Source organism: Hevea brasiliensis, chromosome 14 (assembly GCF_030052815.1).
Source record: "Hevea brasiliensis isolate MT/VB/25A 57/8 chromosome 14, ASM3005281v1, whole genome shotgun sequence".
NCBI classification, from domain to species: Eukaryota; Viridiplantae; Streptophyta; class Magnoliopsida; order Malpighiales; family Euphorbiaceae; genus Hevea; species Hevea brasiliensis.
Window position 1 is genome coordinate 82928588 of NC_079506.1, and position 17827 is coordinate 82946414.

The window sequence follows — 17827 nt, forward strand, 5'->3', positions numbered from 1 at the left end:
ATGATTCTCCTTGATTTCAATTAATTTGTACATGGGTATATATATACAATTGATTCCTATAATTGTATTCTACTAATTAGGAAAAAATCCTAAATAGGAATACAGAATACAGAATATACAAAGAAATAATATAGTGATTGACTTTCCATAACAATGCAAAATCCCAACTTAGAGTCAAGGAGGCTAGAAACTTGTAAAGCCAAGCACACCCCTCCCTCTTGAGAGCTCTTTTCAAGGACAAAACCATGAGACTTAAGGGTCAAAGTAGACAAGACTTTGAGGTAAGCGTACAATCCAATTTGATTTGAATTGATTCATCATCAGTAAGTTTAAAGAAAATGGTAATCAAACAAACTAAGCAAGTCAATGCCTCAACAATTGAAATTACTTTTGTAATACAATTTGAGGAGTTTGGCCTAGCAATCGAGACAGACACACCTATATACAACAAGACCAAAATATTCTATATTATAAGTATCACACCAGCACAGGGTGATCAGAGATAAAATGCATTAACCTATACAATTCTTCATTAAAATTCTAAAAAAATTGATCTTAAATTCAAGAATGGCATCCAAATTATAAGTAGTTCCATTTCAGATATGAACCACCAATTATATGTCTGGCAGTTCCTAGACATTACGTTTCCAACTTGCATTGTTTCTACCTTGTATATGTGCAGACTATAGAGCCAAACTTGTAAAAACTTTATTGATTTCACCAATAACTGAGTTTCTTGAAAATAGATTGGAATTCATTAAATGCAGCTATCAAAAGTAGGTCTAGATTCATATTGGCTTGTTATTTATCTCCATAGTTTGTGGTTGATATAGCTTGCAATGACTTGTGATATGTGGTCATTACCCACCATTCTTTGTCCATTCTTGAAGGACATAGATATGGCACCCCTATGGTCCACCTTGTTGGGTTGATGGTCAAACAGAAGAAAACATGAAAGCCTCACAACAATCTCTCACAACTAACAATCACATGGTTTTGCTTCCATGTACCTCTGCATTGTGAGAGCAACAAGAGATGAGTTGTCTCTGACCTAGTAAATATATAATCAAGTCACTTACTTTCCCTTCTACCCATCGCAGGATTAACATTTAGTATTCCAAAATCTAAAGCTTTCTTCCTATCAAAATCTCTCTGTTCAGTTCATAGACTAACAAGATGATTTCTGCCAAGAAGCTTCTGAATTTGGCAAGGAAATGGCAGAAGCTAGCTGCTATCAGTCGAAAAAGAATCACGTTGCCACAAACCATTACAAGCATAGATCCAAGAAGTCCTAACACACCAATAGAGGTCAAGAAAGGCCATTTTATTGTGTACTCTGTTGATAAAAAACGCTTTTTGCTTCCTTTGGAATATCTTAACAATGAAATTATTAGAGAGCTATTCAACATGGCAGAAGAAGAGTTCGGATTACCAGCCACAGAGTATCTCACATTGACATGTGATGCAAAGCTTATGGAATATGTAATTACTCTGATCAAACAGAATGTTACTAGAGATGTGGAGAGAGCATTGTTGACGTCTATAGCTAGTGGCTGTTTTTCATCATCTTTGCATCTCCGACATCAACCACCAATCCATCAATTACCAATTTGCAGCTTCTGAATAGTTAGAATTAGATTTGTAAACATGGATATACAAGTATACCTAACCAAGCATCTCAAAATTTTTGTTCCTGCTTAGTCTTTCAATTGAAAATAATTTTCAATTTGGTATAATTTATAGAAATGACAAAAATCTCAACATTACTAATTTTGCTCTCTTACTGTTTGCGTCTTATCTTTGTGTTGTCCTCATAATCTCCTCTTTATCCTTGCATTGTGGGAACTCCAATAACGAGACTTGTGTCTTGAGTTTGTGCATATATAATGAACCCACTTCCTTTCCCTTCTACCCATCACAGGATTAGCATTCACTATTCCAATATCTAAACCTCTTCAGCTTCAGCTCCTTTGCTTCTTCTCATAGATCGTTCTTTCTTTGCCTTCATAGACAAAATGATCAGTCCCAAGAAACTCCTTAATTAGCAAGAAAATAGCAGAAACTGGCTACCATCAGATAAAAAGAATCACGCTGCCACAAACCATTGGAAGCATGGATACAAGCAGTTGCAGCACATCTGAAAAAGCTAAGAAGGGCCACTTTGCAGTGTACTCTGCCAATCAAAAACGGTTTTTTGCTTCCATTGGAATTTCTTGACAATGAAATTATCAGAAAACTATTCCAAATGGCAGAGCAAGAGTTTGGATTGGTGAGCAATGAATCTCTTACAATACTATGCGAGGCAGGGCTTTTGGAATATGCAATTGTTTTGGTCAAACAGCAGCATGTTTCTAGAGATGTAAAGAGAGCATTATGGACTTCCATAGCTAGTAGTTGTTGTTCATCATCTCTGAATCTTCAACATGCCATCAATTAGCAATTTGTAGCTTCTGAACTGCTATAGTTACATATATAAAGAACTGATCATTTATTCAAGCCCCATGGCTTCTAGTTCCTTTTATTTATTTATTTTTTTCAATTATATCATATTTTACATTTTTTTTTTCAATATCAAAACTTCTATAAAATTTATATTTTTTTTACTTATTTTGTTCTTTAATTTAAAAAAAAAGTAAATTTGAATCATATTCAAATATATAAAAAAAATTTTAATGAAAATTTATTTTTGAATAATATTTCCAATGAAATTTCTTTCAAATAATAAATCAAAACATTTCAACATTTTTCTTGATTATTTTTTAATTTTTAAATTTAAAATTAAATTTGATTTGGGCAACTTAAATTATTTAAGAATTAAAATGTTGTTAAATTTAAGAATTAAAAAGTCATAACATTTTAAAAATCCATCAAATAATGTACAACACAAGTTTTTATTGTTTGAATTTCCTTTATTTTTAAATAATTCTGATGAATTATTGAAGGATTTTTTTGTATAAATTGGGAAAAATAGTAAAAAAATAAAAAATAAAATAAAAAATACATGTGAAAAAGCCAGACCTAACACAGCACCTCGTGAAGAAACCCAGCCCATAACCCATTAAGGGTGAAACGGTAATTTCGGCAGTCCTCTATAAGATAACATTTTATCGTCTCCTCTTTTCGAAACCCTACGAGACACGGCTGCAACTGCTCCGGTGAGGTCTCCCATATTTCTCTGTGAATTATCTTCGTTTGTGTTCCTGGATCCATCTATTACGCACTGCTCACTGCTCTCTCCTCATCTAATTGTGATTCGATGGCAATACCAAGTTTTATATGAACCCTTGCTAGTTTTCTTTAGTGTAAAAGTTTGTTTGTAGATCTATTAACTGCTTAAAATTAATTGAAGTCAGTATGGATCTAAGCTGATTATACCTAAATATTAATTTGGTTCGAAATGTCTTTGATGCTGAGCTTTGATTTTCGGTTTTACCAGGATTGGGTGTTCTTTAAGAAGAATTTTAATCCATGGGTGCGGCTAAAGGTACGCCCTTTACTTCTGGTTTTGCCTTTTTTTTTTTTAATTTTCTATTTGGTGTGCATTATTATATTGTGTATATGTTCGCATGGAGCTAGTTTTCTGATCTTAATAGAAATTGAGGTTTGGGTTTCTGTTAGGACTTCAAAAGACTACCCTTTTTTTGGATAATTTATGTTTTATGTCCCTAGCGGCATAGTTATTAAAAGATCAAGGCGCGCTAAGGCGCCAAGGAGTCTTGGAGTCTAGGCGCAAAGCGCAGGTGCGCACTTGAGCGAGTTGAGGCGTAAATGTTTGAGTTTAAGATGAAAATAAAGAAGGCATGCCATTCCAGAATCTTGTGCCTAGAACAAAGGCTCACACCTAGTTGAATAAGGCGCTTGGGTTCGAGCCTGGTGAGCCTTAAGTCTGAGGCTTGCCTGAGGTGCCCCTTTAATAACTATGCCTAGCTGTAGTCTTGTTTTTGCTTATTAAGGACTGTATTTTTGAACGTGCAAATTGGCTTTTGGGTTGTTTCCAGTGGTAGGGTGTTAGTTTCTAATAGTAGTGTGTTACCTGTCTATTAGTTGTTGGGGCTGTTTTAATACGCTGACAATTCCTTGAATGGTGCCCGATTGTTGTATGCAATGGATGTGCTATGTTAGAATGGAAAGACTTCAAGTTAGTGATTTGAATTTGTAGTTGAAAGTTAACTTATTTGTTAATTAATTAAATTCTTGAATGAGATTGGTGTCATATTTGGGGTAATGACTTTTTTATTCGCTATTTCTAATCCATATTCAAATGAGGTTTTTATTCACATTTAAGATTTTAACCTAGTGTCTTTAAATCTAATTAAATGCATCAATATATAGTATTTTTTAAAATGTATAACAAAAACTTTGTCTTAGATATTTAATTTGTATAAGGCTATAAGCGTACGTCTGTGTTGGCCAAAACTGGTAATCGTAAAAGGAGAAGGAAGATGCTGTATTAGGACAGGAAACTATTAATCACTAAATTATCATGATAGCCAGTCTTATGTTTTTGTGTAGAGAAAGAATTGGAAATATTAAGATATTATTTCTAAAATTAAAACAATTTTTTGTTTTCATAGGCTCTAATATTAGACAAAATTTGAAAAAAAAAATCTCAGTAGAATGCACATTTTTGCCACGGCAATTGATGTTTGCTCAGCTTATTGTGATTTTGAGTTTATTGGCCTGGCCTTGGACATGGAGTTTTCAAATGCATTCTTGTAGTCTTGTCTACTTTTTACCTCTAATCTAGAAATATGTGTCCTGTGTCTGGTTTTTATTTGGTGCTACAAAAACTTGTCTTCACTTCTCGCAGCTGATGCTGCCAAAAAGACTGATTCAAAGGCGCAAGCTGTCAAAGCTGCCAAGGCTGTGAAATCAGGACCAACATTTAAGAAGAAAGCTAAAAAGATCAGGACAAAGGTCACATTCCACCGGCCCAAGACATTGAAGAAGGAGAGAAACCCAAAGTATCCTCGCATCAGCGCACCACCAAGAAACAAGTTGGACCACTATCAGATTCTGAAGTATCCACTAACTACCGAGTCTGCCATGAAGAAGATTGAGGACAACAACACACTTGTGTTTATTGTTGACATTCGTGCTGACAAGAAGAAGATCAAAGATGCAGTGAAGAAGATGTATGACATTCACACCAAGAAAGTCAATACTTTGATCAGGTAACTATGTATTTTGTATGCTGAAGCATTTTGGTATTATTGGAAGTAAATTAATAAAACTAGCTTGATATTGCTTTGTGGATTCCAACTTTTGAAGAAACTTAGCAATTAGTTTATTCTTTTGTTTAAATGGCTGAGATGTGGAGTCATGATTTACATTTAGTGTCCTCTCAATTGTATCCTTACCAATTCTTATTCTAATGCAGGCCTGATGGAACTAAGAAGGCATATGTAAGGTTGACTCCAGATTATGATGCCTTGGATGTGGCAAACAAGATTGGCATCATTTAAATTATGGTTTTGTGAGTTAGATCACTAGCAAAGTGATACCAACATATTGTTTTGTTGACAGTTTTGTTAGGAGTAATTAAGTGATTTAGGGCCCCAATATCACGTTTGTTTTCTTTAAAATATTTTGAGAACTATAATTTCTGTTTTTACTCTATTTCATTTAAAATTTATTTGATATGGCCAATTTTTCAATCTTTGTTCTCTGCATTCAAAGATTGGTAATAATAAACGAAAAAGCCAACTAAAAAAAAAAGGAAAATTATATAAACCAAAAAAAGAAATAATAGGTATCCCTGTTTACAAAAATAATTTATAGTTCTAAACATAATTCTCCAATGCATATGGTAACACATACGTAAGAGTTACGGTACTATTGAAGAACGTCAACAATCCCACCATTCTTTCCTATTGCGAAGCGTCACGTGATTTTATTTTTCTTTTTTTTTTTTTTCTAAAGGGGACATCTTTCATTGAACAGTCTAGGAAGGCCGAAGAGAATATATAAAGACTATTTGGGCCATTGGATTACACAAAAAGGAATCATACGCTAGAGATTTAGCTATTAAAAAGTGCGTCATTTTGTTACCCGACCTTCCAATGAAATTAAAAGATACAAAATTAAAATCTTGAGACACAGATAACACATCGTTTACGAGACTCTGGATATTTTGAGGGATCAAGGCTCCACTTATGCTGTTGTTTTGCCAAAATAGTAGCTTCTCTACACGCTATACATTCCAGGATAAGGGGATCAGTGATTCCTTTAATCTTTTGGCAGCTCCATCCAAAAGGCCCGCCGTTAATCATCTCTAGCAATGGTAGCTATGGTTCCAAAGTTGCGTTGGATGCAAGTAGTGGCATCAGAGTTGATTTTAACCATACCCATTGGAGGAGTCTAGATATGGTCATGACGATCGGATTGAATCCGTTGAGTGGGACCATCTTGAGCTGCAAGGAAATCATCAAAGTGCATTTGAGCAGCTTGAATGACTTGCTGATAAGGGAGAGGATCGCCCTTGAAAATTCGCTTGTGTTTATTTTTCCAAATTTGCCAAAGTAAAAAAAACAGACAGCCGAATGAGTTCCTGTCCTTGCACACGATTAGCAATTTCGGAGAATATTTCACACCAACAATCTATCATAGAAATGCTTGCAAGATTAGAAGAATGCAGCCATATTGCTATTGTAGATGGGCAAGAAAAAACAGATGCCATATTGCTATTGGAAGCTTCTCTTTCAGAAAGCGCCATAAAAACACAGCCAACTTAGGGGGGAGACGAAGTCTCCAAATTTGCTTCCAAAAGGCTGCATTATTCATAATTGAAATTGGACTTGGCCTGCCAGAGAGGAAAATGAGTGATCAATTTTAGAAAATTGGGCTAGGTGGTAACCAGATTTCATTGAGCAGGTTCCATCCTTTGTGAAATGCCAAACAATACGATCTTCCCTGTTAATCAAATTGATAGAAATTGCAAGAATATTCCAAATTTCCTCATCTTGGAAGATCTATCGAAGCACGTTAGTGTCCCATTGAAACTGAAACCAATCCACCAACTGAGAAGCCCAATGAATACTCGGGTTAGGATTATCTCTAATTCTCAGGGCACTAGGAAAGGAGTCGGGAAACCGTTATTCATATGCCATCCAATACCTTGATTTAGAAACCCCAAGAAGCATTCCCTCCAGTTGAAGCATTCAAGAATGAAGGATGAGTAAGGGAAGTATTTCCCCTTAAGAACCCGAGCAAGAAGAGAATTAGGTTCCTTAAGATACACCATCCCTGTTTCGCAAGGACACCATCCCTGTTTCGCAAGGAGGGCTTGATTAAAGCTATTAAGATCATAAAACCCCAAACCTCCAAAAAATTTGCTTACATTCATACTCTGCCAAGAGACCCAATGCTGCTTCCTTTCATCCTTTCTTTGGCCACACCAGAAGTTTGCCACTAAACTATTAATTTCCTAACAGAAAGAGATAGGAAGTTTAAAACATGCCATAGCATATAGTGGGATGGCAGCTACCATCGATTTAATTAACACTTCCTTCCCTCCTTGAGATAACAAATTTTTTTTCCACACAGCCGATTTGTTCCTAATCTTTTGTTTAATATATAGTTGCAAAAGTTTGAGATTTAGATTTAGAAACAATGGATAGAAGCCCTAGAAATTTATCCAAGCCACCAACATTTTGGATGTGCAACACATGAGAAATAGCCATTCAAACCCCATGAGAGGTGTTTCTACTAAAGAAAAGAGATGAGTTTCTATAATTGATAAATTGCCCACTCGGCCTAGAATAAACATTAAGAATATTCAAAATACAGTGTACTCTCTAGTTGTGTGTTTAGAGAAAATGATTGAATCATCAGCAAAGAGTAGGTGAGTACTCGAAGGGGTATGTTTGGCAATAGAAATCCCTTGGAGACTAAAAGAAGCAAGCATATGAGAAACCCCTCTGCACATGATAAGAAGAGATAGGGAGAGAGGGGATCACCCTGCCTCAATCCCCTAAAAGGGCGAATGAGTCTCGCTCTGTGGCCAATGGTCTACAAAGTGTATGTGACAGTGGTAATGCATTTTAGAATCCAAAAGATCCGTTGATCATGGAAACCCAATTTCTTCATAAATGCTGTGAGTAATTCCATTCAACACACTCATAAGCTTTACTAATGTCTAATTTCAGAGCCATTTCATAATTTCTACCCTTTGTCTTTGTTCTAAGGTGGTGCATCAATTCATGGCAAATCAGAATATTTTCAGAAATCAATCTCCCTTTAGCAAAAACACATTGTTCTTTGCTAACAATGTGAGGCATGATTGGCTATATTATGAAAGTTGGCACTTTGGGAATAATTTTATAGAGCACAGAACAAAGCCCAATGGGGCGTAAGTTTTTCATAGATGATCCCTGAGCTACTTTAGGTATGAGAGATATGAGTGTGTGATTAACATTTTGCGGCATCTCTCTAGTTTGGAAAAAATGTTGAGCAGAAGTGCAAATTTCATCCTCAGTTGTGCTCCAGTACTTATGGAAGAAGAGGCCAGTGATGTCATCACTTCTTAGAGCTTTAGAAGGATGAATGGAAGATACTGCCCTTTTGGTTTCCTCTCGAGAAAATGTTTTATCAGCTGGTCATTCATCTCCAACGTGATGTGCGGGGTGATCCCATTAGTAACTTGAAAGAAATTGCTCATTTTGTAGGATGTATAGATGCCCTGAAAATAATCAACAGCAATAGATTTGATTTCATCAAATGAATACCCCCATATACTGAAATTATCTTGCAAAACAGTGATGGAGCTCCTCCTTTACCTTTGGATCACTTTTAAGTGAAAGAAAGCAGTGTTCTTATTCCCTGCACAAGCTAATCTTGCTTGGCTTTTTGAGCCTAAAATAATTCTTCCTTTTTTAATTCAGTCCTTCTCTAACTGCCGCACCGGGTCCCCATCCCAAGATACCATATTTTGCTTTACTTCATCTGGCTGAGCTTGCAAGGCTTGGATAAGGGAGTTTGAATTCTGATTGTTTCATCTATGTTAATTCAGAGAGCTTTTTTACAAGTCTCTAGTTATGCATGCACCCGAGATAGATTCCTGCCAAAATTATTACCCATCCATACAGAAGAAACCAAATCTGAAGCTTCTTGAGATAATGACACCACCAAGCATCATAATAGAAATTTCTCTTTGGCTTAGGAGAAGGCTAGTACAATTGGAGAAGAATAGGCCAATGGTCTGAATCTCTATCCTCCAAGTGAGAAATTATTAAGCTAGAAAAGAATTGAATCTAAGAGGGTGTAGCAAGAGCTCTATCAATTCTTTCTTTCACATTGGTATGACCACTCCTTCTATTATTCGAAGTCATAGCTGGACCAGTGAAACTTAAATCCAATTTTTCCATACTAGTCACAAAGTTTTGGAAAGTATCAATCTTTGTGCGTGCACCACTATCCTCAACTCTTTTCTCATTTAATGATAAAATAACATTAAAATCACCAATTAAAAGAATAGCATCATGCAAGGAAGAACTATAATCCAGGAGATAAGCAAATTGATCCTTCATAATTTCCTTTTCGCAACTGATATACAAAAAAAAAGGTCCCAATTGAATGAGACATTAGCCAATTTGGCTTTTACATGGATGAAGAAATTATCAAAGAAAATAACTTCCACATCAGAATCATCATTCCATGCCAAACAAAGTCCACCAGCTAACCTATGAGGTTCTACTATAAATAGGTTGTGAAGATTGCATTTCCACGTTTCCTTCTTGATAAAAGGTTCTTTATTATTTGTCTCAATTAAGAAGAATAAGTTAAGAGAATGGAATTTGTAGATTCCTTTAAGTGTGTGGATTGTCAGGGGTTTCCCCAAACCCTAATAATTCCAACTCAGCATTCTTATTAATCTATTTGGGCCATTTTAGGCTGGCTCCCTTTACCTCGTCAGTGGTTAGATCATTCACACATTACTTCTTCAGTTCCCCCACAGGTTCCTCCTCCTGCTTATTTCTTTTCTCATTCATTAAACTATTTCCCTGCACAGTCTTTACCGTATCAATCTCAATAGATGATTGGATTTCCACAAGTTCCACTATCGAATGCTTTGTCCTAGCAAGTCTCTTCCATTTCTGCTTCTCTTGCACCTTGTTGTTTGATTGAATATGTTGGTCTAGGAATGAAGGTTCTACATTTCCTGATGGTGTTTCTTCTTCTGGAATTGACTTCAGTTGGGGGCTTAAAGAGATCAATTGCAAGATGGACCATTGTGTCCAAAGGGAGACAAGTCTCGAATGGGATATCAGGCTGTGAAATGCAAACATCATTTGGTGGGTCAGCTTCTAGTTTCCTACTAGCCCAAATAGATAATTGAGTGTTTGTTCGACATATATCTTGTGTGGTAGCTTATTTAGTTGCTGGGTTCGAAAATGGGCCTAACTTATCAACACCCAAGGCCCCATTTTCTTTTAACAGAGATTAGGAAGAAGTATTAAAGCCCTTCATGTGCTCTTTTCTTTTGTTTGAACCCTCTTCTTCTTTATTTTTAGGTTGAACTTGGGAGGAGTGAGTGGTTTCTTAGAGGTCATGTACAACAATTAATGTTCCAAAATGAAAGAGGAGGGGTAAAATGGATATTTTTGGAGAAGGGCAATAGCATTGACATTGTGCATTCCACATTCAATAAGATAATTTTGCATATGGTAAGGGATTTGGTCTAAGGACAGACATTCAGAAGGGTTGGGCTCATAGCTCAATGCCATTTGTCAGGGAGTAAGTGTTTGCTCACCTCAAACTAGGCTTAAACCGTGCGGCACTTAGTCAATTGGCAAGACTAAGTCAGCCTCTTAACTCAAGTAGTATATATGAAATAGACTAAAATGGGTGATAAAGGTGAAAGATGGTGAGAGTATGAGAATAAAGTGAAAAACACACTTGAGAGAAATAGGCAAAAGGGAAGTAATTTTATAACTCAAGAAAATAGCTTTACAAGCCTAAAGCTTCACAAGAGAGCTAGAAAATTGCCTAAGTGTAAAAGGAGGTTTGTGAATCACTTTATGCATGAAAATGAGCTCCAAGACCCCTATTTATAGTGCTTTGGCCGAGTTGGAACTCCCTTTGGCAGCCAAAATTTGAAAATGGGCAGGCTAGCAAAAAACTGGTGGTGAACCTCGTTTTGGCGGGCTGCCAGCGCTAGTGAACCTCGTTTGGGCCTAGTTCTCCTGCCTATTGCTCCCATGCACCCGATTGGCCTTCGGGCTTGCGTTAGGCCTTCCTGAACCTCGTTTTGGGGCGCTCCTCAGTCCAGCATGCCCAATGCCTGCAGTGAACCTCATTTTGGGGCTTGGCTCGCAGACTTAACCTCATTTGCTCCATCAGCAGCCCGATTGCTCTCTAGCTCGCCCGGTAGGCCTATTTGGCTAAAAATTTCATTTTTGCCCATGTTGCCTGCCATCAACACGTACCTCCCTCTTGCCCCCACAATGAATTACACCCGTTGAACCTCACTCTACAGGTAACCTAGAGGAAAAAAAAAGGACTTTCGAGAGCTTATTTGTGAGGGTGTGATACATTACACTGCTCAAGGTTATACTAGTAAGGAAAGCTCTTTATAATGATAAGGTTTGATACGATGATCAACTTCCCTTTTTGGAGGAAGTGTTTTTAGCAGCTCTTGTGGCATAACATCATGGAATTCATCCAAAACAACTTCAATTTCCCTCGGCAAGATAGGCTTTGGTGGCTCCTCATCATGCCTTAATGCCACCAAATAAGTAGGCTCATCACGCCTAATCCCTTTAGCAATTTGCATAGCCAAAAGGGTGGCATTCCCCACTTTTCCCCTTGATAGGGGGACAGTACATGAGCCTCCCTCATTTAAGATACACATACTATTTACAAAGGGGGTGGGGATAGCCTTAACCTTATCCATGAAATCCACACCAAGAACACAAGCATAATCATCCATAGAGACAATGGAAAAGTCCAAGTTGTCGTGCCACTCACCTAGTTTAATCGGCACATCATGAGCTACTCCATGGATTGGACTTGGGTTAGAGTTGATAGCTTTAAGCCAACCCCTCTCTGGTGTGAATCGGATCCCCAAGCGCTGCATTTCCTCAAGTTTAAGAAAATTATCAGAAGCACCAATATCGACTAGAGCTCTTACCTCTTTTCCTCCAAGAGATGCTTGCACAAAGAGGCGTCCCATCTTCTCCTTTATAGCCTCCTTCGGCTTTGCTTGAACAACTGCAAGCTGTAGAGATCCCATGCTGACACCTTCCTTTGGTTGAGGACTGGCATTTACTTGCTCCACTAGTGCAGAAAGACCAGCCTTCTTTGGGTAGTCCCACGCCCGATGTGGTCTGTCACATAGGAAGCATTTGAGTGGCGGCCTGTCTCCATTCTTCTTGAAGTGTTGGCCTTTAGAAGGTCCCTCCTGCTGCTTGAATTCTTTGAACTTCTTGGACCCTGCTTCCTTGGTGTGTGTGGGGCATGAGTTGTGTGAAAAGTCTCCCCCACTCTTTCCCTTGTATGGCTTGTTCTTGCCTTTGTCCTTCTCTTTGTCCTTGTCACTCTTCTTGTACTCCACCAAAGACTCAGCTATTGCAATGGCTAAAGCAAGGTTGTCAGCTCCTCGCCTCTCCACTTCCATCTTGGCCTAGTGTTGCAAGCCATCAAGGAAAGCATAGAAGGCTTCCTGGTCTGGATAGTCTGGAATCTCCAGGAGCGTCTCTAAAAATTCTTTGACATAGTCCCGTATGCTCCCCTTCTGAGACAAGCGCCTAAGTCTGGCTTGAGACTCTTTAGCAATATTCTCGGGGTAGAATTGCCATTTTAGCTCCTTTTTTAAGTCTCCCATGTGTTGATGGTACACAAGCCCTTCTCTCTATCTGCTTGTCTCCTCCTCCACCACACCATAGCAGTATTTACTAGATACAGGGGGGCATGATCTATCTTCCTAAAATATATATATATTTTGAACTTGAGTTGATTTTCACCATGGCATTGCATTCTTTTAGATTGTTTGCATTAGATTTGTATTTAACATTATTATTTAAATAATAAAGTCCATCATGCATATAACCCGAACCAACATATTTATTTCTAAAATATATATTGCAAACATCATTTATGAACTGAAATTCATAACCATCTCTAGTCAAACTAGATATAGAAATGATATTCTTAAAAGCATTAGGTACATGCAAAACCCTTATTTAAATACAAAACATGTCCACACATGTATAAAAATTTAGATCCTATGGCTAAGGTTTCAACAGTTGAGCCATTACCAATCCGGGTGTAATATCTCGTTACTGCAAGCTGCTACTACTTGCTATACTCTGGGCAATTCCTTTTCCTATGCCCATCCTTCTGGCAATGGAAACACTTTCCTTTGCCTCCATCAGCTTTGGTCTTCCCTTTCTGTTTGGCTATCTTCTTAGAAGGACCAGGAATTTGAGGTTTCTTTTTCTTATTGCCCTTCTTCTTGTTGGACTTTCTAGCAGAAGAAGATGCAATCAAAGCTACCTCTTTTCCTTTATTGCCTAGCATATTCTTTTGGGCAATAACTAGCATATTAAGTAAACCAGCCAAGGTGTATTCTTGCTTAGTCATATGAAAATTTAGCACAAGATTCCCAAATGACTCAGGTAGGGACTGAACGATCAAATCCGTCTGCAATTGGAAATCCATGTTAAAGTCAAGATGTTCCAGCTGCTCAATAAGCCGAATCATCTTGTGGACATGATCCCCAACATTTTGTCCCTCATACATCCTCATGTGGAATAGCTGTCTAGATATCTCATACCTAGCATTCCTGCTGTACTCACCATACAACTCTTGCAGGTGAAGGAGGATCTCACTTGCATATTGCATATTTTCATGTTGCTTCTGTAACTCATTACTCATAGAAACAAGCATGCAACACTTAACTCTCATATCATGCTCCTTCCATTTGTCCAAAGTATCATGTTCCTCTTGAGTGGCCTCTAGAGGTAAGGGACCAGGAACCTTTGAGTCTAGAACATATCCTATATGTTTAAGGTTCAGGAAAAGTTTCAAATTTCTTAGCCAATTAGAAAGATTAGATCCTGTCAACCTATTGTGATCAAGTATGCTCGCAAGGATATTGGATGGTAGTGGTTGTTGTGTTCTCATTATTATCAGAAGATTAAATGCAGAAAATAACCAGATTAATTAGTAAATGTATTATGTAATTAACCAAAATGATTATGGTCTTTTAATCAAATTGGTCCTCCCACTAACTTAGCGAATCCTACACTTCCAAAGTAGGAAACGGAAATCCTAGTTGGATGGATTTCTAGTGGGTGATTGAATTCTTATAGTCTTATTGATCATCCTCAGGCACATCCATTATTGGAATTACAATAAACTGTAAGTGAGCAATTCCTTGCCCATCACATCTCATGTGAGGTTCAATCCTTTTACCTAGCCCCTAATGCTCAAAATCTCAGGCATATCCATTATTGACTTATCTTGCATTAGTTAAGTTGATCCCATTGAGCCAGTAAATATGCAAATAATTTTAATGTCCTCAGGCACATCCATTATTGGCCACAAAACCATTTACATATTTACAACATCTCATGTTTAACAATTATTCTTAAGAAAATCTCTTAAATTAATTGCATCATATGCAAGTATTTAAAATTTCTTAAAATAATTGCCTCAATAGAGGGTCCATGATATAATTACTTTAATTATACCATTTCTAACTTAATTATTTGTTTGGAAGATTTTGTGGTCGGCTTAATTACTATTATGGTCTCACTTTGCACATTATCCAATTAGCATGCATATATCATATACTTGCATACATTCCCATACATCTCATGCATACATGGATAAATAATAAATATGGTATGATCATGGACTTTCTAAGGGATTCAATTCTGAGCCACCAAGAATTGAATCAGGGCATTCCTAAGTGCATTTCATTCATTCATTTTACAAGAGTTGCTGAAGGAGTACATAATCAACACTTGATCTTGAATTCCTCCCACTGGTCCCACCAATGCTCTTGATCTCCTTGATCTTCTTGTAATCCATTACATTGTAATCCTTCGCATACAAAGGCGAATTTACAAGAACATGGACTTTAAAATCCTCAAATAAATGAAATTATAACCCAAAAATATTACAACCTTTATAATACATGCCACCAAAATAAATTAATTAATTTACAATCCAAAGAAAAATAAAAGAAATAAATCCAATCACATTGGTCTTTTATTGTCCATGATCATCCGTTATGCATATTACCATTTAACAATTAAATAAAACATGCATACTAAAATTAAATTGAATATCTCATATTCAACTAAAAAATCCATATTTGAATCTCATTCAAATAAATTTAAAAATTCAGATTTGAATCACATTCAAACAAATTTAAAAAATTCATATTTGAATCACATTCAAACAAATTTAAAAATTCATATTTGAATCACATTTAAATAAATTTAAAAATCCAGATTTGAATCAAAATTTAATTGTGTGATTAAAACTCCTAATTAAATATTTTAATTAGTCATGGGATGGGCCTTAGATCATACAACAATTGCACATTCAAAGCCCAAACTATGCGCACCATGATTCATCAAACCATGATGCCGCCACACTTTTATTTGCAACTAGCAATGAATCAATCATCTTATGATCAAATCACACAATTAAATTATATATTAAACAATCTAAATAGCAAATATAGTGGCCCTGATACCAATTGAAGGATCGAAAGCATGAAAATTATTAGATTAGAACATTGAATTCAAAAATTTTCTTCTAAGGTCTCATGCATTATGCAAGATTCATTATATACCTAATTGATTTCAATGTTCAATTACATATTAAAACCCTTTTAATATGTATTAGGATCTACATTTACCATTTAAGATTTTAGAATTAAAAATTAATTCACTAGAACCCTAGATTGATACAAGAATATGTGCACTAACCTTTTGATGCACTGTAGATGTGATTGATACCTTTGTGAAGCACCTAGGACCCCAAATATTGTCCCTCTAGTTTGTCCACACCAAGATCACCAATGGCAGCCCCTTGAATAGCTTCTCAAGCCTTGCCAACCAATTAGAAATTAGAGATTTGCCTTTAGAGAGGTTATAGATGTATATAGGACACTAGAAACAATTTCTAGCAATTTTAATTCAAGAGAATATGGGCAATTCACTTTGAATTAATGAGAGAAGAAGAAGAAGATACCAAGAAGGCATAGAGGTGGCAGCACTTATGAGATAAAAAATCAGAATGTGTTTTATTCTTTTATAATATCACATTATATAATTAGGTTATCACTTAAAACCCTTGCCACATGTCATCACTTGATTGCATCTTAATTTTAATTGACCTAATCACATTAAGCCAAGTGTCAAAGCTAGACTTAATCTTGACTTTGATCATCTTGCAGGATAGGAAGACAAATGACAAACCATAATGCCATGTGTCATCATCTCATGGTGCCACATGTCACCCTGTGAAATGACCAAATTACCCTTGTGTTGTAACTTTGAGTTCTCAACCTAAAATAATTATTTCTCTTCTTCTAATCAATTTATATCAAATATAAATTAATTAATTAATCTTCATTAATTAATTTCTCACAATTAAATTCATATTTAAACACTTTAAATATAAATTTAACTTATATTATACATCCAATAACCTAGATTTGGTTTTAAGCCATGCTAGGGACTTTACAATCTTATTGAACACCAAACCTCTTTAATTAATCAATTAAACTCTTTAATTCATCAATTAAATCACATTTAACTTGGTGATTACTTGTGTATGTGTGTGACTCACTAGGCTCATCACTAATTGGCAATGAGATATGATATTAACTCTTAATATCATCAGAACTCTTTCTTACCATAAATAATTTCTCTAAATCATTTTAGGCACCTCATAGACCATGGTTAACACCTAACATAGCATGCCATGGCCACCCAATTAGTAATAAGGAATACCTTAAATGAACTTATAATCATATGTTACCATGCACTAGAATCTCTCTATTACAAAATTTCAATTTGAGCTAGAGTCATAGTTTATATCAAACCCCATTTACTATGAATATTATGTTCTCTTTTAATTCCAATTCTTGATTAAAAAGATTTTCTCATCAGAAACTCTTTTCTGATTAAATCTGTCTGTCCTGGCCAGGAACTTGAAACATCAAGAATAATTAAATGAACATAGAACTTTATCCCTATTTACTTAGGGTAACAGATTCCATCTTGATCAACACCTACCTCCCTATATAACTAGTAGGAGCCAACACATGCCCATATACCCATACACTGTACAAATATGAAAGCAGTATCAAACTCAAACCATCTATATAAAAGATAACTATGCTATCTCAGGTCTAAAGATTATATGCACTGATATGATTTATGACAATGCATTGACAAGAGTAAACTTCCACGTGATTGTCATAAGTGTCACTGGTTCGGCCCACTTATCATGTATAAGGGCCTATCATGTTTGTTATATAGCATGAGACTCACCATTCTATCTTATTTATATCTCATATAAATACTTTGGGAACAAACATGATTACAATCTTTCTAGATAAGTCATGTCCTTATTGTGAAGTATCCTCGATTATGAACCAATTTATGCTACTTTGTGCTAGAAATACTGTCACTCATATTCTTAACAACTTAAGAATAAAATTTCTAACAAAATATCAATGGACCTTTTCTATTACACATAAATACATTATGTAAACGGAAAAGTGAAATTGCCTTTTATTAATAAAATATGTACAAGATACATACTAAATGATATGCTCTAGGGCATACTACTAACAGTCAAT

At 36.0% G+C, this 17827-nt stretch overlaps 3 protein-coding genes across 3 annotated transcripts; all 3 read left to right on the top strand.

Annotated features, from left to right (window-relative positions):
• The first annotated feature begins 1173 nt into the window (after positions 1 to 1173).
• Positions 1174 to 1623, top strand: LOC131173327 (auxin-responsive protein SAUR62-like). Its single transcript, XM_058135495.1, has one exon. It carries the CDS (start codon positions 1177 to 1179, stop codon positions 1621 to 1623), a length of 447 nt encoding a protein of 148 aa, XP_057991478.1. The 5' UTR covers positions 1174 to 1176.
• A 489-nt stretch (positions 1624 to 2112) lies between these two features.
• Positions 2113 to 2437, top strand: LOC131173013 (auxin-responsive protein SAUR36-like). The gene is made up of 2 exons (XM_058134657.1): positions 2113 to 2189; positions 2233 to 2437. The coding sequence occupies exons 1-2, from the start codon at positions 2113 to 2115 to the stop codon at positions 2435 to 2437; spliced, it is 282 nt and encodes a 93-aa protein (XP_057990640.1).
• Positions 2438 to 3397: 960 nt separating this feature from the next.
• Positions 3398 to 5657, top strand: LOC110660229 (60S ribosomal protein L23A). The gene is made up of 4 exons (XM_058134658.1): positions 3398 to 3484; positions 3678 to 3740; positions 4720 to 5174; positions 5381 to 5657. Exons 1-4 carry the CDS (start codon positions 3398 to 3400, stop codon positions 5463 to 5465), a joined length of 690 nt encoding a protein of 229 aa, XP_057990641.1. The 3' UTR covers positions 5466 to 5657.
• Positions 5658 to 17827: the final 12170 nt, after the last annotated feature.

Bases quoted from the DNA above. Each gene is read 5' to 3' on its own strand.
- LOC131173327 (XM_058135495.1), top strand. From the start codon at position 1,177: ATGATTTCTGCCAAGAAGCTTCTGAATTTGGCAAGGAAATGGCAGAAG.
- LOC131173013 (XM_058134657.1), top strand. From the start codon at position 2,113: ATGGATACAAGCAGTTGCAGCACATCTGAAAAAGCTAAGAAGGGCCAC. The intron at 2,190-2,232 runs GTTTTTTGCTTC...TGAAATTATCAG, and splicing joins TACTCTGCCAATCAAAAACG to AAAACTATTCCAAATGGCAG.
- LOC110660229 (XM_058134658.1), top strand. From the start codon at position 3,398: ATGTCTTTGATGCTGAGCTTTGATTTTCGGTTTTACCAGGATTGGGTG. The intron at 3,485-3,677 runs GTACGCCCTTTA...CTAGCGGCATAG, and splicing joins ATCCATGGGTGCGGCTAAAG to TTATTAAAAGATCAAGGCGC. The intron at 3,741-4,719 runs GTGCGCACTTGA...GCATTCTTGTAG, and splicing joins AGTCTAGGCGCAAAGCGCAG to TCTTGTCTACTTTTTACCTC.